This window comes from Mus musculus, chromosome 6, assembly GCF_000001635.26.
Source record: "Mus musculus strain C57BL/6J chromosome 6, GRCm38.p6 C57BL/6J".
NCBI classification, from domain to species: domain Eukaryota; kingdom Metazoa; phylum Chordata; class Mammalia; order Rodentia; family Muridae; genus Mus; species Mus musculus.
In genome coordinates this window covers 72,877,680-72,900,810 of record NC_000072.6, presented here as the reverse complement: position 1 = coordinate 72,900,810, position 23,131 = coordinate 72,877,680, and the positions used below count along the sequence as shown (strand labels likewise).

At 45.1% G+C, this 23,131-nt stretch overlaps 1 protein-coding gene across 3 annotated transcripts in view; it reads left to right on the top strand.

Annotated features, from left to right (window-relative positions):
- The first annotated feature begins 831 nt into the window (after positions 1-831).
- Kcmf1 (potassium channel modulatory factor 1) overlaps positions 832-23,131 on the top strand; it is a 58,866-nt gene continuing 36,566 nt past the window's right edge. Inside the window, exon 1 of one of the 3 annotated variants that reach the window (NM_019715.2) lies at positions 832-1,197. In NM_019715.2, the coding sequence (NP_062689.2) occupies positions 1,182-1,197 (16 nt within the window). In that variant the 5' untranslated portion in view covers positions 832-1,181. Of the gene's footprint in view, positions 1,198-1,518; positions 1,832-1,885; positions 6,320-23,131 lie in introns of those variants that run through there. The other 2 variants (NM_001347231.1, XM_030255640.1) reach the window with 2 other exon arrangements.

Genomic DNA, 23,131 nt, shown 5'->3' with positions numbered 1-23,131 from the left:
TAGGAAAATCGCCAAAGCAAGCAGTACCTTGGACCCTAGTTTCAGTAAACTTAGCTGGGAACTTTGTCCAATCTCGAGACTACCAAGGCAAAATTAACCACCCAAAGCGAACCAATTTAGAGCGAAGGCTCAGCAAGGTTAAGTCACTTGTTCAAGGTTACACCGAGCATATCAGAACCAGAATCCCAGGGCTGAACACGTCTTAACTCCAGGGCGCGATCTGTTCTACCTGCGCCACGCCACCACTGACACGTGGTCAGGGGTAGTCTCAAGTGTTTGTCGAGTTAGCAATGCCTGAAGAGAAAGTAGCCTGTAAGGAGCCTGGGTGGAGGGAAAGACCTGCACACACAGCCGGAAGCAAAGTACCCCCGAAGCCCACCAAGTTTTTCCCGCAGCGCATTCGAGCGGGCGGCCGAGCCGGCTCGCTAGGCCTCGGCCTCCCCCTGGGTCTGGGGACCCGCGAGCCCCGGAGGCCCGACTGCCATTCCCTTCTGGGTCCCCGGCTTTCAAAGCAGCACACAAACACACACACGTCCCCGGGACGTCTGCGATGGCCCGGCCGCCGCGCGCCCAGGCGCTGGGGAGCCACGTCGGGGGCGTTTCGCGTCCTCGTCCTCCCCACGCGCAGCGTGGCGGGCCGCGGCTGGGCTCGGGTGCCTGCGGGACCGCGGCAGGACCGCCGCCAAGCACGGTCGCCCGCCGGCCGCGGGGCCTCAGGGCGGCGAGAGGCGGGGCGGGCGTGCGGGCGGAAGGAGGCGGAAGAGGAGGAAGAGGAGGAGGAGGAGGCGGCGGCCGGAGCCGGGAGACGGACGGGCGGGGGGCGGGCCGGGGGAGGGGACGAGCGGGATTTGCGGACGCCGCGCCGCTGCCGGGAGCCGGCGGGGGCCCGAGAGTGACCGAGTCACGGCGGGCGCCGGCGGAGCCGCGGCCGCGTCGGACCCGCCTCCTGGAGGAGCTCAGCCCCGGCCAGGCCCGGCCCCATTCCCGCCCCGCGCCGCCTCCCCGCCGCCGCCGCCGCCGCCGCCGCGGGAGCGCTCCCCTGCCCACCCCGCCCCCGCGGCCGAGCCCGGGAGTCGAGTGGGAGTCGGCCGGCCGGGCGCGGGCAGCGCCGGGAGCCCGCGGTGGGGGCACACTGCAGCCGGGAGCCCGGGAGGGGCCGCGCCGCCAGCGTCTGAACTAGGATGTCCCGACATGAAGGTGAGAGCCGAGCCCCCGCCCCCACCGCTTGGGCCTCGGCCTACCCCGCCCGAAGTCCGGGCGCCGCCGAGGGCAGCGGGGCACCGGCGGGGACGCGGGCCGGGCCCGAGTCGCGGGGCTGGGGAACCCGAGGCCACCGCGGCCCGAAGAGCGAGCGGGAGCGGCGGCCGCAACCGTGGCTTGCGGCCGCGGCCCTGAGCTGGGCCTGGAGCCGGAGGCGGGGCGGCCGGGCGGCCGGAGGCTTTGCACTGTCATGGGGCGGGAGAGGGGGAGGGGAAGCGGCGGGGCCCGTTACCGGCGGGAGCCTGGCCCTCGGGACACATACCGGACGCCGAGGCCCGGCCGGCCCGCCCGGGGGAACCGCGGGGCCCCGGCGCGGCCTAGCTGCGGCGGCTCCCGGAAGAGCCGGGCGCCGTGGCCGAGCCGGGTCTCGGGCGTGCGGCCGCGACAAGGGGGAGCGGGGTCCGGGCCCCGCGGGCGCGTCCGGTCTCTGGGAGACCGCGGGCGAGCGACGGCCCCGCCTGAGGGCCGCGGCCGTGCGGGCGGGAAGACGCCGCGGCTCGGGCTCGGGCAGCCCTCTGTGACTGGAGCTCGCCCGGCCTCGCGGTAGGCCTCTGCGCGTCCCTGGGCTCGGGTAAGCCAAGTTCCCGGGGCGGATCCAGCCCGGCCGCGGTGAGCAAACTCCCTGCTCCGTCACCTCGCCGGAGCGGAACTTGCTCCCGGCCGGTCCCGGGCCCTCACCCGCGTGCGCTGCCCACCGAAGCAGGCTTCCAGTCGGGGGGCGTTTGGACTTCCGCGGTGCCCTGTGGAAACACGCTGGGGTTCTGTGGTTAAGAATCAGACCACTCGCGTCCCAGCCCCACGGCACAAAGGCACAAGTGTTTTCAGGCCGATGGATGGGCGATGAACTGGCGAAAAAATAAGTTAACTTGAATTTACTACCATATGGTTTAGGAAGGGGGGAGGGGGCTATGTTCTCTTTGTTTCACTACAGCAGGTTTTACCTTTAAAAGTAGTCACCGACTTAGTGAAAAGTTTATTTCGGTACGGTTAATGGAAGATTGTATAAGTGACCTGAAAATAATTGAGTCCCTAAGATTTTCCAAATCCTGTATAGGTGTTTTGGAAGTGAAGAAAGTTTGAGGAGGCAGTTTATCGCCGAGGGAAGGGCATTCTTAGGGAAGTACAGACCTTGGCTTTTCTAAGGTGACAAACTCAGATCAATTAACATACATTTAGTGAAAGTTTCGGAATTTGCATTTCTAAAGGCAAGATTGTGATTGACTCTGATCATTTTATGTTTGGAGAGTTTTTATTTAAAAAAAAAAACCTAATGATAGGGAAGAGCATGGGGCATTTTTGATTACTAACTGTTAATGTGTTGGTCACTTTGAAATAAATAGCAGGGTACTTAATTTAGCCTCAGTCAGATGAAAAGAAATATTTGGGAACTCACCTGCTAAACCGTTTTATAAGCTTAATGGGAGTGTGTTCCTTATCACCGCACTTGAAAAAAGTCTTCATTAAGGTTGTAGTCAAATTCCATTTGGAGATGGTGAGGTTAATTTTAGATGGCATCAGTTGGTGTATTGACCACCTTCAAGACAAAGTGAAAGTGAGCATGAAGTTCAGGCTCCAACTCAGGAACCAGATTAAAATAACAGAATAGCAATCGCCTTAAAGAAGCAGACGGAATAGTCTTAATGAGCAGTAGCCTGGAAAAAGTACCCTCAGATGGTGTGTTTGAGTAATTAAAATGGCTTAGGTAGGTATAGCATCCTTCAATAAAATATTGTGTGATCTAAGCTCATCATCATTCCCTCTTTAGTCTTGGAAAGGGTACCTTTTAATTACTTGACATCTTGAAACTTTCCAACACCTTTCTTGGCAATTTAATGCCAGATGTTTCCTAAATGGATGTGTTGAAGGTATTGAGCAATGTTTGACAGGTGATTTTATATTTACATAATACATTAATTAAATTTACTATTTTCTTTCTTTATTTTGACACTGTCTCACTAAGTAGCCCTGGCTGGCCTGGAACTCAAGAGTCCTGCCTGCCTGTGCCTCCCCAAACTGTGACAACAGGGGTGTGCTCTCAGACCTTGAACAGGGTTAGAAAGTTTAAGAGTCTAGGTTTTGGCCTAAGTCAAAAGTTTCAGTAATCACATCTGTTCATGAGATTTGTCAATATTTTGCAGTATATTATTTCAGGCAGTAATTATTTTCATCAGGAGGGATTTGACAATCCCAGATTTTCTGCTTACCTTTCTCTTTGGGCCAGCTAATCCTGTTTACTTCATCTTTGCTTTTGACACAGGATCATGGTGCCCATTCCTGGCTGGTCTGATCTCACTGCACAGGAGAGACTGGCTTCACACTTTCAGCCCTCCCCCAACCCCCCACCCCCCCCCCCCCCCATGTATCCAGTCTTCCTGTATCTGCTTCCCTCCTGAGCCTCTCCTAGCACAACACTTTTTAGTGGTCTGGTTTTTTAGCTCTTTTAATCATCTATCCTCCACATTCTCTGCAGTTGTTTTCCTCGGGAGTCTGACCCAGAACTGGATGTTGGAGTCTAATTCTGGGCAGAGCTGTACAGCCTGTAATGTTCTTGCCTAGGTCTTGCTTTCCAGCCTCATGTGTACAAGTAACTTGTTACTTTGTCTTCTCCCAACTCTAACCAATTGCTCTGTAGTATACAGATGATGTGACTTTGGACCACACAGCCCCAAGATGAACACCTGTCAAGATCAAGCACTGGACTACTCTGAGAAACACCAGTGCAGCCAAGGGCACAGAGAAGGCTCTAGGCCAGGCTTAGCGTACTTTCTCTAAAGTAGAGGGCCAAGCAGAAAACATAGGCTTAGCCAACTATATCTGTCACTACCACAGTTGTCATAGGAAAGCCAGCTAATCAAGTGGTTATGGCTGTGTTCCACTTAAAACTTTTTTTATGGACCCTGATATTTGAATTTCATAAAATTTTCATGTGTCATGAAATATGGTTCCTTGAAATCTTGCCACCACCACCATTTAAAAATGTAAAAGCCATTTTTAGCTGGTGAGGCCCATCAAGAACTGGTGGAGGCCAAAATTGATCCAAGCTCTGTAGTTGTCTGACCTATTGGAGCTGTAGAGCTGGGGGTCCTGCAGCTGGTGGGAGACCAGAAAGGGCCCAGACCCTTGGTGTATCTGTTTCTGCTGGGTCCTGAGCAAGTACAGGGACTGACTGACCAACTCCTGCCCCTTAGGAGCAGAAGGGTTGGTGAATAACACCCACCTTTTCAGGTAGGTGTTAGTGGAGTGGCGGGTCTCCACAACAGTGAAATTCCTGTTGCTATATGACTTGACTGGGGAGAATTCCAAGGCCTCTTTTTCACCTCATTTTGAAATGTTCTTGCCATGTTAGCAAACATTTCTTAGGTACTAGCACCAAGTCACTCTGTGTGGTCAACAGTTGATACTGTCAACAGTATCTAGTTTTCTGTCTTACACCAAACCCAGTCATTTTCTGTTTTCTAGGTTTTTTTTTTAAACTGTCTCTGGCTAGGACTATAGCTCAGTTGTGGAACACATGTGTTGTTCTGCTTGTTATTTTTGAGACAGGGTCATAGGTTTCTGGCTGGTCTTGAAGTTTTTGTGACCAAGAGTGACCTTGAGGTTTTCTTCCTTCAACTTCCCAGCTAACAGGCACGTAGCACCATGTCTGGTTTATGTAGTGTTGGACTTGAACCCAGAGCTTCATACATGCTGGGTAAGCACTTTACAGCCAAGCTGCATCCCTGGCCTTGCAGTACGTGGTTAACCTGCAGCGTAAGCTTTGAGTTTATTTTTCAGCACCAAAGGAAAATAAAAGGAAGCATGTGTGGTGTCACCTAATATTAGTTGTAGCCACTCTTAGAGTAAGACAGGAGGATCCTTTGAACCTAGGAATTCACTGCCATCCTAGTTGTACTTCTCTGTCAAAAGACAGCACTTAAGTTCAAGAAACAGCACTTCAAGTTCATGTCTATGCTGCTAGCACCCTTGTCAGGAGGTTGAAGCAAAATCTTGTACCACAAAAAAAAAAAAAAAATCTTAACATGTTTTGGTAAACAACATATTTAAAATGTATGCGATTCAGAGTTTGAAAATCAGGAAATAACTTTGTAAATAAAAACCTGTCAGATTATGTAGTTCATGAGCTCAGTTATGGGTGTTCTAGTTGGTTACCTGGGTTAACACAGATAGCTTTAAATCCTTGGACTGTTTCCATTACTATGTGAAAGGCACTGCTAGGTACCCAGAATGTAAGGAGACACAGGCTTCAACTCTAAGCCTGGTAGGAAAGCTGTGTCTGTAGACAGTCTCTGAAGGCAGTGCAGCCTGAGCTGGGCTGACAAAACGATAAGAAACAAGTGGATGTCCAAGTGCTTGCCAACTTGGATCATACGGCTTTGGCCCAATTTTTATTTAGTGCACATGCGTGAGAGGGTGTGTGGAGCAGTGTGTAAGTTAACTTTAGGGCTCACTTCTGTGTTGTAACTATAGAGCTGCATATTCTATGGCTTTTGTACTGTGTTCACCAGGGTTGTGTGACAACTGCCTTTACTTGATGACACCTCTCACCCTATTTTCCACAGCTTCAGAGGGAATAAATATATTTTGATTCTAATAGTTTGAGTGGGTTTTTGTTTGTTTGCTTACTTGTTTTCTTTTTTATGAGAACAAGGTCTCGTATAGCCCAGGCTGGCCTTGAACTTCTGTACTTCTTCTACCCAGGTGACTAAGTTTTGGGATTTACAGCTTTGTATCACTTTGAAGTACTTAAGCCTGTTCTCTGCTACTCTTTATTAAAAAGATAGTTCGTGTCTTTCTTTGTTCAAGAGACGTGGCAGTTCCATGTGGTAGGCCCAGGGTGACTGTCCCAAGTGGCTTCTCTGCTTTGACCTTCACAGGAGTCCTGGGCATTAGACACAGATGGATCCGTTTGGTGCAAGCACTTTTCCTAGCTAAGACACCTGACAGCCCTGTTTTCTGAGGCAGGGTCTTGTGTACTCTGCACTGGCCGCTAACTCCCTGTGTAACGGAGGAGGACTCTCAGCTTGTGATCCTGCTTCCACCTCCTAGGCTGGAATTAGAGGTGCACATCATTATGTTGTGTTTATGTAGTGCTAGGCCAGCAGTCTGCCAACAGCTACAACCCCAGCCCTTCTCTATACTATGCTTAGTAAGAGATTGCAGTTTCAAGTAGAAATAATACTCCGTATGTTTACTAATTTATTTAGTTCTTTTGCAGTGCTGAGGCTGGAACCTAGAGTCTCTGGCATACTAGACAAGGGAGTTAAAGTTTTGATACAGTCTTCTTTACTCTGTGAACTTACAATGTCTCAGGCAGGCCTTGAACATGTGATCCTCTTGCTTCAGCCTCCATTGTAGCTGGTGGTACTGGTCTGTGCCACCAGGCTGTGTTTACCTGACTTGTATTCGACTGGCTTTTTGAAGATTTTTACTTGTGTACTGAGAGTGACTAGATGGGACACATTACAATTTCTTATTTGTTTCTCAGAAACATTTAATGCTGTTTATTAACAAATGTGACACCACCACCCCCAGTCTAGTTAGCATTAGTTTGTATATATCTTTTTATATCACTAGAGATTGAACCCAGGACTGTGTATATACACTGTAAGAGATCTACCATGGAGCCACAGCCCTGGTCCTCAACTGTGGTTTTCTGAGACAGGGTTTCATGTAACTCTAACTGGCCTCAAACTTGATCTGTAACTGAGGATGGCCTTGAACTCCTGCCTCTGCCTCTGCCTCTGCCTCTGCCTCCCAAGTGGTGGAGTTACAGGTTTGTGCCATTATACCTAGCAACTTTTTTTTAATTGACAAAAATTATGTATACAGCATTTTCAAATGCATGTGTACATGTTACAGAGTGTCAATTACAACTTTTTGAAAATTGCCCATTTGTATATTTTTCTCTTTTCAAAAAATACTCTCTAGCACTAAACACACATAAAGACATAAAAAGTGAATTGAAATATTTTTTTCCTCAGATTGTGACTTCAAAGCTAGGCATACAATTTTACTACCCACTAAAAAGCTCTGTGCCCTCATGTCTTGACTGTTCACAAATCATGACAGTAGTAAGACAGTTTTAACGTCATAGATTACATTTCTCTTGCTTGTTTGTTTGTTTGCTATGTGTACATAACTGGCCTGAAACTCACTTTGTAGCCAAGATTAGCCTTTTTCTTCTGAGCATTGGAACTGTAGGCATAAGCCATCATATTCAACTGCTTTGACGTTCCATAAACAATAGATGATAACTTAAATTTATGAGAAAACATACTGTAATTTCTAGATTCTTCATATAAAGTTCAGTTTGAAATGTACTTTTTCCGTGTATTGGCATTTTGTGTTTTAGTTCAAAGTATTCTTGTTTTAACTTGGGACTTTAAGTAGAAATAACTTTCTTTTAATCTGGGAATTTTCCGTTGCTCAGCATTAGGATGTGTGACACTCAGAAGGCTGAGGCAGACAGCTCAGTTGGTTCATGTCCAGCCTGGACTGCTTAAAACCCTGACCCTAACAAACACAAAACCAAAGACCCATACCAAACCGTTACCAATAATTTTGTTTAAAGAAAGGAAACTTTGGGGGCTGGAGAGATGGCTCTACGGTTAAGAGCATTGACTGCTCTTCCAGAGGTCCTGAGTTCAATTCCCAGCAACCACATGGTGTGTGACTCACAGCCATCTGTAATGGGATCAGATGCCCTCTTCAGGTGTGTCTGAAGAGTGACAGTGTACTCACATACATAAAATAAACCTCCCCACTCCAACCCCCAACAGGGTTTCTCTGTGTAGCCCTGGCTTTCCTAAAACTCACTCTGGAGACCAGGCTGGCCTCAAACTCAGAAATCTGCCTGCCTCTGCTTCCCAAGTGCTGGGATTAAAGGACGTGCCACCACTGCCCAGCTTAAAATAAATAAATCTTAAAAAAAAAAAAAAAAAAAAGCCAGGCACGGGTGGTGCTCTTGGGAGGCAGGAGCAGGTGGATTTCTGAGTTCGAGACCAGCCTGGTCTACAGAGTGAGTTCTAGGACAGCCAGAGCTACAGAGAAACCCTGTCTTGAAAAACCAAAAGAAAAAGAAAAGAAAAAGAAAAAAAGACTTTGTCCTGATTCAAACTTAGGAAGTTTCTGACCAAACAAATTTGTTTGGCTTGTAACCTTGTAGAGAAAAAAAAAAAAAAAGCTGTTACTTACTCAATTACTTAAATTTCAGAGTATCTGCCTGGTATCTGTTTTATTGTTTCTTTTTTGAAATTAATATATGTGGTTCTTTTGCCTGTGTGCATAAATGTGTGCTGCATACTTGGGCCAGAAGAGGACAGCGGATCTCCTGGAGCTGGAGTTACAGGTGGTTGTGCTGTCACATGGGTGCTCAGAATCAAACCCAGACCTTCTGAGGAGCAGGCATTGCTCCTAACCACTGAGCCATTGCTCTAACTTAACTCTCCTTGTTGTTTCTAAACAGGCTCATGTATCCCAGAGTGGTCTTAAGTATGCTGTGACCTTCTACCCCTACCTCCTAAGTGCAGGGATTTCAGGTGTCTGCTACCATGCCTGGCTCCACTGTTGTTCTTAGTGAAGGTTATTGAATTATCCTTGAAATGTTATTGCATTATAACATTACAAGAAATGCTGTGAGGTTACTTTCTTGAATGTGTGTTCAAAGGAAGTATTCTCCATACTTCATTAAATAGTGCTTGCTCTTTCTAATAAAAAGAAATTTGCAGAATAGTAATTTCTTATTAATTTTAGTGTTCTAAAGGCTGTAATCTTTTTATTCCTTAAATAGCTTTTTTTTTGTCACTGAAGTTATTCATTGAAGTTGAAGAATCCCTAAGTATACAGAACACAACAGTTTTTAAATGTGTTCTTTGCTATGTATTAGCCATGTTGGTTATATGTCAGAGAGAGAATAAAGCAGATAGCCAGAGGCTTGGATTTTACCTAGGAAAAATGGCTTGGGAAGTACGTGAATGGTCAAGAAAGCCCAGAGCACTCAGAACTCTTGGGACTATAAGGGCAAGGCCTGGCACGTCTTGGCATAGGAGAGGCAGTGGGCATGAAGCTTGGCAGTGATTATACAGCCTTGGTGTCAGAAACAGAACACCAGCATTCAGGCCTGGTACAGTGTCCTGGGACCAGGCACCAGGAGGCAGCAGCTCACTGTTATCCATTCAGCAAGAGATGAAGTGCTTTGCTGAACATCCTCCTGTTTGCTGCTATCCCTACAACCTGGCTGTGGCTCACCTAGTGCTTCTTAATGGCAGGTACAGCCTAGAGAACTCTTCCATAATTTTAGCAAAGTAGAGCTTTGTGAGCCTATCAGTAATGCAAAATTGTCTCATCAATGGCTACAGTGCCAACCAATAGTCCGAACAAACATTGCCACTGGTTACAGGAAGGTGGGGAGAAACTGTAGATGGATCATTGTAATTTTCACTGCCACTAGGGAGGGGAAAACCTGAACTCTGAAGTGGGTCTGGGGAGGGCTTGCGATAGAGGAACAGCACAGTGTTGACTTCTTAACAAGAGGCTAATGAGGTTTACATATTATCTTCTCTTGAATTGTATGTGTGCATGTATGCGTGTGTCTTATGTTGAGCACCAGTGTCATGACTTGTACCCTTTTCTATAGCCGAAGGATTTTCATTTAGAAAACCACTTTTTATGCGTTGTTTGTTTGGTGGTGGTGGTGTGTGTTTGCTTGTTTGGTAGCCCAGACTAATCTAGAACTAAGTAAGAATGCTGGCTTTGACAGGCTTAACAGTTATAAGCCACTGGGCTTGACCAAGAACCTTTTTTTTTTTTTTTTTTAATGGTGTTTTGAGACAGGGTTTCTCTGTGTATCCTTGGCTGAGATCTGCCTGCCTCTGCCTCCTTTAGTGCTGGGGTTATGGACATGTGCCACTTTTAAAATACTAAGTTCAGGATAGGGAGATGGTTCAGTGGGTAAAAGTACTTTCTGCATAAGCATAAAACCTGACTTTGCATCCCCAGTACCCACTGCAAGCCTTTTTACCTTTTGGTTATGATCTGACTCCTTAAAGACCAATATAATGCCATCTGTGCTGCGGAGTTAAGGGGCCCTGGGGTAGCATTTCTACCTTTACTGTACACATGTTTACTTCTGGCCTTCCTACCATCTATTTGCTAGGTAGGAGTAGGATTATTTTTGAACCTTACTGATTCTTAGCGCTTACCACTCGTGAGTGTCCCCATGAGTATCTGTGAGTGATAGTGAGATTTATTAGTGTTAGTGAGATTTATTAGTGTTTATATAAAATAACCAAGATTGGAAATCCTCTTCTGTTTTTATTTGGGATGCTGATTAACAGGAAAGGGGGACTGTGGGGAAGAGGAGCAGGGACTTTAGGAGAGGGATAAACTCTATGGAGCAAAGTCAGCCTAGGGAGCTGAGTTCCAGGAGCAAGGCCTGGCCTGACACCGAATGATGTTCGTTTCTCCTCTGCTTCTGGTCCCAGGTTAACTGTGCACTAATTGTGCTGTGTGTTTGAGTTTACTGGTCCTTATAGTTGCTCTTTCAGGGAATATTTAAGGACAGCCTACCCTGGTGACATCCTGGCATCTAGTGCTTGCTGAAACTTGTAGATCTCTTGCTAGAAGATGCTAATATTCAGTGGGTCTGAAACACATGTTTGGAAATTAAATGCTTTCCTGTTGGGCTCTCTTCCAGTGTGCTGGAATTAATCTTGAAGTTTATGTTTTATGACAAGGTAGTTTAAACCGTGTAAGTATTTTAATATTTTGTCAACATTTGCATGAGCCTTCCTCCCCTAAGTTTATTTTTCATTTACATTTCACAGTCTTATTCTGCCCAGCAGTTCATTTCTTTCCTTTGCAGTATTAAACCATGGTGCTATTCTGAAGTCTCAGTACACATCTGCATATGTAAAAGTATGTTAAAATAGATTATTCCTCATAGGTTTGTAATTATATTTGATGCTTAGTGAGAAAAGAGCTCAAGGGATTAAATGTTTAATTTTGTGTTGAAAGCACTTAGTTTTTGCATTACAGGCTTTACATAGTCCTGTTGCTTATGTAACTGACAACTGCTGGGCTGTGTAGCTAGACCCTACTTCTTCTGTCCAAGTTCCTGGTGGTCCAGAACTCTTCCAGGGGATACCTCCATGCTTGTCCAGGCTTGTCAGTGTAAGTAAATGGGGTATTCTCTCTGAGGAGCTAAGCCCCTTGAAGGGAAGCAGACACCCTGGGTAGGAGATGCTGTAGACTATCCCTTTTCTGGGTTGATGGTAGATAAGAAGCCTACATATTCAGATCCTACTGATCAGCTGACCATTCTAGATTCTGATATTATCTGTGTGATGTTTGTGTGGCCATAGTTATAGATAGACTATAGTGGTGTCACAGATCAAATTAACTTTCCCTTGCCTAGGAAAAGTAAGAGATAAGTTTAAGTACGAGGGCCTGGGATGTATAGCTCAGTTGATACCCTAAGCTGGCTATAAACTTGGCTGCAATTTTCCTGCCTCAGCTTCTGGTGTTAGGATTATTTGTTTTCTTGCTTCCTTATTTTTGGTTTTCAAAAGAGTTCCTCTGTGTAGCCCTGGCTGTCTTGGAATTCACTGTAGACCAGGCTGGACTCTAACTCAGAGAACCACCTGCTTCTGCCCCCCAAGTGCTGAGATAAAGGCCTGCAGCCGCCACTGCCCGGCTAGATGCTGGGACTGCAGTTGTGCTTCACATGTGTGACTCAGATTCTCTGGCAGCTACATTAAAATGAGGTGCAGAAGTTAATCATACCCAAAACATTTTAACATGCCTCATGCTAATGTTAGAATTATTCAGTACCTCTTTTGTTTTTGTTTTAGGACCTGATTTCAGGGGCTAGAGAGTTAAGATAGACTCCAAAAGGGTAGGCATGTGGTGCACATATATGCATGCAGGCAAAACACTCATACACATAAAATAAAAATAAATCTTGAAACAAAAGACCCCAGTTGCATATCTTCCAGGGTGGTTTCAACTTCATTGGGTCGTCACAGATGACTTGAACTTCTAATCCTCCTGCCCACATATCCCAAGTGCAGAAGAACATGTTTCACCACACCTTGCTTAAAAAATGGTTAATGCGTTTTTGGGGTTGGTTTGGTTGTTGGTACTGCTGGGGAATTGAACTCCGGTCTTTGTCCAGGATGGGTTCATTCTACCAGTGAACTGCATCTTCCACCCTTAATGACGTCTTCAATCTGTTGGGCATCTTATGTGGCATGATTTATTGTACCTTTTAAAAAGATTTATTTCATGTATATGAGGACACATAGCTCATCTTCAAACTGTAGCTGTCTTCAGACACACCACAAGAAGACATCATATCTCATTACAGATGGTTGTGAGCAACCATGTGGTGGTTAGGATTTGAACTCAGGACCTTCCGAAGAGCAGTCAGTGCTTTTAACCGCTGAGCCATCTCTCCAGCTCCAGTGCTAGTGTTTCAATGCTTCTGCTCTGAGGAGCAGCTTGTGAAAGTCATGGCTCCCCCAAGGCAAGTTCTAAAGTAGTGAATTCAGAAGAAGATAAGTTGTTTCTAATGGAAGCTGAGTTTTCAGCCTTGAGATTAAGATGACCTCTCTAGGCTTAGTAATTTATTATAAGTGGTATTATCATTATTATTGATTTGGTTTCTTTTGAGACAGAGTCTCTCTATGTAAACTAAACCTAGCTGTTCTGGTTCTCTATATAGACCAGGTTAGACCAGGTTAGCTTACAGAGATGCCTATCTCTGGCTCCCAAGTGCTGTCTGTCTGTCTGTGTGTTTAATACTTGCTATCAATTACAGACCCTGTCCTAAAATTCAGGCCTTGAGGATGGAGCACAGTGATAGAATGTATGCCACGCAGCTCAGAAGACAGTTCTCCCCTTTCACTGTGTGGGTCCTGGGGATTGAACTTGGGCATCTGGCTTGGTGTCAGGTGCCTTAACACTGGTTGTATCTGTTAGAAACTCAAGACTTGATGTTTCCTGCCTGTTTTACTGAAGAAACCTTTCTGCTGAGCAGCTGGTATCCCCAGATTCATCCTTTTCAGTTCTGCCCCATCAGATCACTGGAATGACATGCAGCTATTACATTTGTTGTCAGTAGTCTAAGTTAGGTGGTTTTGTTATTGTTTCTTTTTCTGCACCACCCTTTAGCTGGGTACTGCGGCCGCCGCCGCCACCAACCACCCCACCCCCAGGATTTCTCTGTTCTAGAACTCCCTCTGTAGACCAGCTGTCCTTGAACTGCCTCTGCCTCCTGAGTGCTGGGATTAAAGGTGTGCGCCACCACCACATTGTTAGTTGGATACTCTTCCCCAGTGGTCTTTTAAGTGTGGTCCAAGTACTACTAATATGGGCATCACTAAGTGGGTGTGTCGCCTAAAAATACACCCTCAGGACTCATGTAATTAAGCTAGACATAGTGTGGTGCACGCCTTTAATCCTAGCACTTGGAAAGCAGAGGCAGGCTGATCTACAGAGTTTGAGGCCAGCCTGGTCAACATAGTTTGTAGACAGCTATGTAGAGTGACACTCACCCCACTCCAGATAATTATACCTATTAAGTTAAAAACAAGTAAGTTGACAGTTTTCTGTTGGGCTGGATTCACAACTATTCTGAGGCAGTTACAGCACTGAAATGTGAGGTGAGCCCTTGGTTGTAGAACTTGCTAAAGGTATATTCTTTGGTCCTGCCTAGATCTGTCTACTGGAGGAGATTCTGTAGGGTGGGCCCAGCAGGCTGCTTTTTTGTAAATAAAGTTTTATGGGGAAACAGCCATATCTAGTCATTTATGCGTCATCTAAGCTATATTTGTACTGTAATAGCATAGTTGAGTAGTTCTGACAAAACCACTGGAAATATTTACTATTTTGCTCTTTACAGAAAAAAAAATTGTAGGTTTCTGCAATAAACGATAAAAGCATAAATATGCAGTAGCGCATTTGGAGGTAGCAGGTGTTAGGGAAACCCATAACACCTTGTAAATAAGGTTATCAGAGGGCCCGTCTGAATGAAGATGGGGCTTTTAAGAGAAATCTGAACTGATGAAGACATGTAAAGGGAAGGGGGCATTTAAACAAAAATTATGTTTAAAGGAGAAGGAAGTCTAGCAAGTGCGCAGGTCCTGAAACTTGAAGAGCTTTTGGTGAGGCCTTCTGGCAGGAGGGCAGTGATTGGGGTAGGAAGAGAGGAAATGAGGTTGGCACAGTTGACCATGCCCTTCTGTCCTGTCCTGTCCTGTCCTGTCCTGTCCTGTCCTGTCCTGTCCTGACTGAGGACAGTTTAATTGGGAGTAGAAGCACATTTCTATAACTGCAGGTGGAGGGCGGGCTCTTAGGGTGAATGGATAACAGGCTGGGGTTGTCCACTATTGTCCTCCGCGGAGGTATCTCAGAAACCTTTCTTTGCAAAGTGTCCTCTGCACAGATCGCTTTATTTTGGTATTACTCAGCCCTAATGCGTCTTAGACTAAGCTGTTTTCTTCTTGCAGGTTGAGGGCTTTATGGAGAAGAAGTCCCCCTCCCTTAGTTGAATGGGAACTCCATGAGCCTTGAACTAGGTGGTCTTCATTAGCTTTCAAAAGGGAAATAGACACAATCTAAGGCATATTTTATACTATGACCCAGGAGTCATTGAATCATATGCACCTGGTGTACCAAACAAGTTTTGCAAAGTAGCACTCACCTACACTTGGAAAAATTCGTGGTTTTTTTTCCTCTTCTGTTTCATTAAAAGAAAATATATGATTGTGATTTTTTTTAAAAAAAGAACTATTATATTTTACATATATGAGTACACTGTAACTGTCTTTAGACACACCAGAAGAGTGCATTGGATCCCATTACAGATGGGTGTGAGCCACCATGTGGTTGCTAGGAATTGAACTCAGGACTTCTAGGAAGAGCAGTCAGTGCTCTTAACCACTTAGCCATCTCTCCAGCCCTCATTGTGACCTTCTAGAATATGTCTTGTGAGTTCTCTTCAGCCTAATACCAAATCTTGAGTTCTTAGGTTGAAGCTCTGGCAATGGGTACTAAGCTACAGAGAACTAGCTTCTCTTCTCTTCTTCTTCTTTTTTTTTTTTTTTTTTTTTTTTTTTTTTTTAGAACTAGCTTTTCTTGTTCATCGTGTTGGGAGGCAGGAGGTAGAAGCAGAAAGGGCCATGGTATAAAATAGTAGAGAATATATTTCCTAAAGGGTATCATTTCAATTCAAGACAAAAAGAAATTCTGTGGTACTTGTTTGTTTTGTTACTGTTTTTATTCAGGTTTTGGTTTTTAGAGACAGTTTCTCTCTGTAACCCTGCCTGTTCTGAAGTGCATTCTGTAGACTAGGCAGGCCTTGAACTCATAAAGATTATCCTGCCTCTGCCTCCTGACTACTAGGATTAAAGATGTGTGCCACCGCTCCCCACCCTGAAAATCTGTGGTTTTATAGGACGAGTTGAGTAGAGGTAACCAACTAAGAGAATTGTTGGAGATAAAATACAGAACTACAAAAACGGGAGATACATTGAAGTCAGTGAGACCAGCTTCTCCAGCTGAATACCTCTGTGTGTAAGTAGAAGGGAAGTGGATAAGAGACATTGATTGACTTGCCTAAGGTTCCAAAGGGGAAGTGGAACAAGGATTCACTTGTTCTGACTTCTGGTCCAGTGCTCAGTTTGTTTTCTCTTCTATAAAGAGGGATGAGATAGTAATGCCAGCCTCTCTGAGGATGGTTGTGGGGTAAAATGCCAATGTGTGTACAGTTTTGTAAGTTAGAGAGCAATGACTGCAGGAGTGAAAGGTGACCGTGTTTTTATCATGGAAGACCAGAGTAGAAGTGGAGGTTGGAGCATGAGAGGTAAAATGCGGGATTTCAGGTCCCATAAGGACAGTCTGGGATGAAGGACGGATTGATTATGCCTCAGTTTTTTTTTTTTTTAAGATGGACAGACAGACTTGGTGACCTGTAATCCCAGCAGCTGAGGGAAGTTGAGGCAGGAAGATTGAGACTTACAAGACAGCCTGAGCTACTTGAAACCTTGTCTTAAAAAACTAATCAGAGAAAGGGTACAAAGAGATGGAGCAAGTTTTAGAAAGGTGTGCAGTAGCATGAGATGAATAGATAGATGGATGCTTTTGACAAGGAAACTGGTTAAAGGCTTTTTGCTAAAATGAGCTCGAAATAAAAAAAGGATCTGATTTATCAATGGCAGTAGGAACAGAAAGGGAAAAAGATGACAGGACGGAGTCTCATTGTAAGACAGCAAAGAATAGACAGGGTACTGGAAGAACAGCAGATTCTTCTAGCAAATTGGGAGCATAAGGATGAAAAAAACACACGCTCAGCTTTTGACCCTTTGAATGAAAGGTGGTGGTGGTGGTATTCCATCAAATAGAAACCAGAGGCTGGGAAATATACTTGGGGGAGAGAAATAGGGGCTGGTGGCAAGCATTTTACAGCCATCTGCATAGAAGCCTGGACATTGAGCTGCTCTCAGTAAGACAACACAGGGAAAAGAGAAGGGACAGCAATCAAGGTAGATGCTACTCAACTCAAGGATCGAGGGATTAGCTTGCTTGGAAACTGATTTGTGTGGTAGCACTTGGGCAAGTATTGACTTTCTTACCCATTACACATAGGCTTCTGGGCAATGGAGATGGGAGGCAGGAAGGGGAGAAACTAACATTCACCAGGTAGCTGTTAGATTCCGAGGTGTTCACATGTACTGATCATTTCGTCAGTCTTACGATATACCTAATTTTTTAATTACAATTTTATTTGTGGGTGTGTGTCTGTGCATGGTGGGCACAGCACATGTATGGAGTGCTTACCTGCACTTATTCAAAAGTAAATTAATAAAGCCAAAATAACTCAACAGAGTGTGTCATAGATTAGAAAGCTGAAGGTTTGTTTGTCCGAGGTCACTAATATAAGAAATGCTAAAAAAAAAAAAACTAAGCTATAATTTTGCATCAAATTCTATCAGAAGCCAGAGTCGATGTTCACTTTTATTTAAACATACTGAGCTTCTGTGTTTGGCCAGTGCATTTGGCTTTGTGAGCCGTGGTGTGTGAGTTATGGACTGCCCCACTCTGTTGGCTGTGTAATGAAAGCGGCCATTGATAGTATAGAAACAGATGATCGTGGCTGTGTATGAACAAGTAGATCTTAGGCCACTGAAATTTGAATTTCATATAACTTGCAAGCACGTTAAATACATTTATTTATTTTAGCCTGTCTTGTGGATTGAACCCAGATGTTGGAAATGCTAGGCAAGCCCTCTGTCACACCCTCAGCCATAAATAGTATTCTTTTCAAAGCTCCTCAGTCATATAAAAATATAGATTCCATTGTTAGCTAATGGGCTCTGTGAAAACAGTTGGTAGGCCACAAGCTGAAGTTTGATGAGCCTTGCTTTTTTATATGTATGAGTCATTAGGTCTCAGATCCATACAGTCAGCCAAGAGGTGACTATTGACATAACAAAACTGACACTGGCCACCAGGATCTCCCAGCATCCCTCTAGTCCTCCTAGCTGGCCTGCCCTGTCCCCTACCTTACTCTTCTCTATCCCACAGGTTGAGCTGAGCTGCCCTTCCCCCAGCCTCTCTTCTCTATAACCTGCCATCTTGGCTGCACTGGCCTCTTTTGTCCTCTTGGCCACTGCCCCAGGTTCCTCTCTCTTCCACTCCCCTCCTGCCTCTCTCTCACACACGCCCAGCCCAGGCGGAGGTCCTGTTTATTCTGGACTCTTCAGATGCCTCTGCGTCTGGCTTGCTCTCCTTCATATCTCCATTATACCTAAAATAAACGACTACCATTAGGGGCAGCCCTGTCCTTCTTTTCTCTTTTTTTTTTTCATTGATGAGTAGTTAGCACGATTATATTTACCTGTACCACATATATCCCTGGTGCCCATGAAACCCAGGAAGAGGTATATCACAGTCCTTGGAATTGGAATTAGGGTTGATTGTGAGCTACCATATAGGTACTAGGATCCGAGCCTGGGTCCTATTTTACCAGCTCTCCAGCTCCCAGCCACACCTTGCTGAGACAGTCTTGTTTGGTAGCACAGACTAGCCTCAAACTATCCACCATGCCTAGCTATGTTCTCATTGTGAAAATAGACCAGGCTGTGTGGAGCTCTGGTCCCCTGAGACTGGGTAGGTAATGCTGGGTAGCAGAATCATGAGCTCATGCTCAACGGAGAGGAGAAAAGAAATGAGAGTGAGTTTCATGGATGAGTTTCGGAAGGCACCCTATGGTAGCTGTCAGATTAACAGGTTAAAGAGCTGGGGAAGGCAAATAGATAAATTTGGTAATTGATTAGGCGTAGGATTATGGAAGGAGCTGAAAGTTGGGATTTCTAGCTTGATGTGTTAAGATTCACAAAAGCATGGTTTGAAGGTGGGAGCAGTAAACTGGAAAAAGGAACGCCTGGCTGGACAGCTCTGTAGTGGTAGAGTGCCTGCTGGGACAGCAGAGCTTGTGGACTAAGGAGACTGTATCATTAAGCTCTGGAGAATTCTCAACACTGAAGTGGGAGGACATGGGATAGAAGAGACTAGAAAGGCTAGCCTGATATACATAGTAAGTTCTAGGATGGCCAGAACTCTTACACAGAGTCCCTGTCTCAAAGGACTGGGGGTTGGGGGGTGGGGCATGACTAGAGAGCATGGTACTGAGTAAGGAAGGTAGGTGGTTTTTGTCAACATGAGTCATTTGGGAAGAGGGAGTCTCAGTTGAGAAAGTGTCCCACCCACGTGGCCTGTAGGCAAACCTGTGGGCTCATTTTCTTGATTGAGGGAGGGCCTGGCAGTTTTGGATGGTCCAAGATTGGTCTGTTACTGTTGCCCTTCTTTGGTTCATTGGCAAGGGGACTCTACAGAAGGCTATGCAGAACTGTACAGGCCCTGCTTGGAGATCTAGCTATGGGAATTAGTTTATTCTAATCCTTTTCTCTAATAAAATCAAAAGAAAGATAGTAATGGACGTTTCGGTTCTGAAGGAAAACAAGCGCTGCAGCCTCCATGTGTTTCCTGTTTGCCACTCCTCCTTCCCGCTGTGGTCCGGAAGAGCTGAGTCACCACACAGTGGTGACCGAAGAAGGCCTACAGTTCAGATCTTACGACTCAACTACCATGCTCTGGCAGGAGAGAGTAGAAGATAATTTACCAGTTCATAGATACACTGAGGTCAGGCTGCCACAGTGGGTAGAGCTTTCTTGCTTATGCTGAAGGTTTTCCTCACTTGTGAACAGTGGAGCTGTATATGAGACTTGAATGACTGCCTGTCTTTACATCCAGTTTGGCCACTGACTGACCTAGGGTACACCCTAGTAAGTCTTACTTAGGTCTCTGGGTATCATTTAGCATAAAAGATAAAATTCTTAGCAGCCTTGGAGCATGGTTGTGTGTGTTGGTTAGTGTAGATAAAATATTTAGAGTAGTACCTGGCACATAGTAGGTCCTAACTATTTTAGCTCATAAGTGTCATTTCATCCTGGATACAACAAATAGCCTTGTAAATAATTGTTTTAAATTGACAAGATGTGGGGCTGGTGAGATGGCTCAGTGGGTAAGAGCACCCGACTGCTCTTCCGAAGGTCCAGAGTTCAAATCCCAGCAACCACATGGTGGCTCACAGCCATCCGTAACAAGATCTGACTCCCTCTTCTGGTGTGTCTGAAGACAGCTACAGTGTACTTACATATAATAATAAATAAATCTTAAAAAAAAAATTGACAAGATGTTTCCATGTACAGCACATTTTAAAATGTGTATTCACTTACTAATTTATTATATATTATAATATATATAATATATACTATTTTATTTATTAGTAGTATCTTCCTGTGCCAGAGGACAACTTTTGGGGATGGCTTCTCTCCATTCGCTGGAAGCTTAAGTCAGCAGGCTCACCCATCTTGCTGGCCCTTTCAGACAGTCTGGCTGATTTAGAGCGGTCTGGCCTTGGACCATATGTGTGAGTGGTGAGCTTCTGTGTGTCCCATCACACCTGGATACAGTTCCTTTCATAAGATACTGCTTCTGCTTGTGAGGGGTTTGCATTCTAGTGGTCAAGGAGTATAACAGCAGGATACCTTCTGATATGTGAGTTCAGGATTGTTCTGTGTGAAGACTGGGAGTTGAAAAGTGTAAAGTGATTTGCCTGAATAGAATAGAAGCAGAATTTACAGGCCAGTGAGTGTGAGACCATGGCTGGAAAATGCAGGAAAATAAGTTGTACTAAGGAAGAACAGCGGTGAGGTGCTTCTAGTCTATACCATCCAGCTTGCCAAATCCATGGCCTTTCACATCGGGTTATACATAGATTTGTCAGACCATCTCTGTAGACTTTGTCTTGCCTTCATTTTGTATGTTGTGAAGACTTCCTTGTGGACATGATAGATGTGTTTGGATATTGATGTAGAGGAAATCTTCACTGGTTGAGTGGTTCACAGTGTTGACTCTGTAGATGGTCAACCTGGAGTCGAGGGAGCTACTTGAAGAAGCTGTCACTTCTCTCTGTTGTGGGTTTTGTTGTTTGTGTTTCTGTTTTTGAGAAAAGGTCTCACTGTAGAGCCCTGGCTGGCTCTGTATAGGCACTCAGACCCTGCCTCTTGATTTCCGAGGCTTCAGATGTGTGCTGCTCTACATCCTTTGTATAGTCTCTGCCTTGAGCACATCAGCATTTCCCCTGTTTTGGTGGTGAGTGCTCTGCGGTTCTAGGATAGAGTAGATGCTGATGGATATGTGGGTCAGACTTGCAAGCCCAGATCTCTTGCTAAGACAAACCTGTGAATGCTGTGCATGGTGTGGGTGTCATTCCTCAGTTACCTTCATTTTGGAGACAGAATTTTTCACTGACCCTGGAACTCACCAATTTGGCTAGTGCTGCTTCTTTGTGGTGGCCTGTGCTGCTGTTATTTGTTTGGGTATCAGGGCGTTCTCCATTGCTCCACTGCTTCCCAAATGCTGGGCTCGCAAGAGGGAGGTGCGGCTTCTTAGCAGTTGGTCTCTGGCTGGTTGTACACATTTGGGGTGTAATTTATGTATTCTTTCATCCTCCATGTTCCTTTTAAATGATACAGTCCACAGGTTTATTTTTAGAAAGGATATTTTATAGATGCTGAATATTTTACGAAACTTCTTCTATCGCACCAAGAGGACCATTATGTCTGGTTGCTTAAGTTGGCCCTAGTGGCACACTGTCTCTCATCTCGTAGTCACTGATGTGAATCTCTTGGAACCATTCTTTCATAGTGCTTAGAGATGTTGGGTTTCTTACCACTTTTCTATAATAAATTTTCTGGAAATTTTCTATAAATAGATCTTATTCTCATGTTCTAAAAAGAAATAACCAGAAACCCTACTAAAGAAAAATGAAATACTGTTTAATAATGTCTTCCTGGGCTAGAGAGATGCCTCAGCTGTTAAGAACACTTCTTGCCCTTATAGAGGAACTGAGGTCAATTCCCAGCATGCATGTCAGGCTGCTTGTGTCTGTAACTGCAGCTCCAGGGATCCAAAGAGAGCCCTCTTGCTTCTGCAGGCACCCAAACACAAAGACAGAGAAATAAAAATAAAAACAAATGCCTTTTATAATATTAATTCTCAGTCCTGGGGTGTAGTCAGTAATAGAAAGAATACTTTAGAAACATTCAAGAGGCCCTGAGTTTGATCCCCCAAACAGCCCAAGGTATAATGGCTCTGGAGCAATTAAGCATTTTATTAGCAGTCATGAACTACACAGTGTTGTTACCAGCATTGTCTCCTAGTGACCAACTCAAGGCCATCACATTCCAAACGTTGCATTGCTGATGATGTGTGTTTTAAAGCCTAAAGAAATATTTAGTATTTACATGTAAAATGCAGCTGGTTCAAAAGAAGTACAAAGTTAGTTTTTTTGTCGTGTGTCCTGTCCCCCCCACCCCACCCCCACCCCGGTCCATTTGGAAGCCAGGTGAAAGGTAGGAAGCTCACCAGCTGTCATCCATTACATTGCAGACAGTGACTACCTGGCAGCCACTTCCCAACTTCTAGGCAGAAGCATTGTAACAGCCATGCTTTGATGGCACCTCTTAGGAACCACTATTACCCACTCACTAAGCACTGCTCAAGTGAGGCTAGTAAGATAGGAAGCACAGTGACTTTCATAAATGAACACTTTATAAGAGCTAAAAAAATCATGTTTTGCTACTATTTTATGAATTAAAATTCAAAGAGGCTCCTTAATTTTTTAATTTTAGTTTTGTTACCTTTTAAAATGTATACATGTAGGTCAGAGGACATGTGGTAGTTGGGTCTCTCCTATGTGGATTCCCTGAATTAAACTCAGTCATTACTCACTGAGCCATTTCAACAGCTCTTGTGTGTGTGTGTGTGTGTGTGCGCGCGCGCGTGTGTGTCGTGGCACATGAGTAAAGGTCAGAAGAGAGTTTTCTGGGAGTCCATTCTCTGTTTGTATCATGTGGATCTAGAAATCAAATGCAGGTCTTCAGAACTGACAAGTCTCTTTACCTGCTGAGCCACCTTGCCAGTTCTGGGGTTTGTTGTTTGGTCAGGTTGTTGAGACAGGCTGTAACTAAAGCAGGTTCCTAAGGCTGGCCTAAATTCTTGATCCTTCTGTTCCCACCTCCTGAGCACTGAGGTTACAGGCATGGACCATCATGCTCTGCCTGCATTTAGGATTTCTTCATGTTTGAGAGGGTTTTTAGTTTGTTTTTTAATTAAGACAGAAAAGGCAAGAAAGCAATTGAGGGAATGACTTGCAGAAGGCATATATGTAAGAGATGGGAAGGTAGAAGATACAATCCTGTTACAATGCCATCTGCTGCCAAACATGTGCCTATAGCCTCATGGG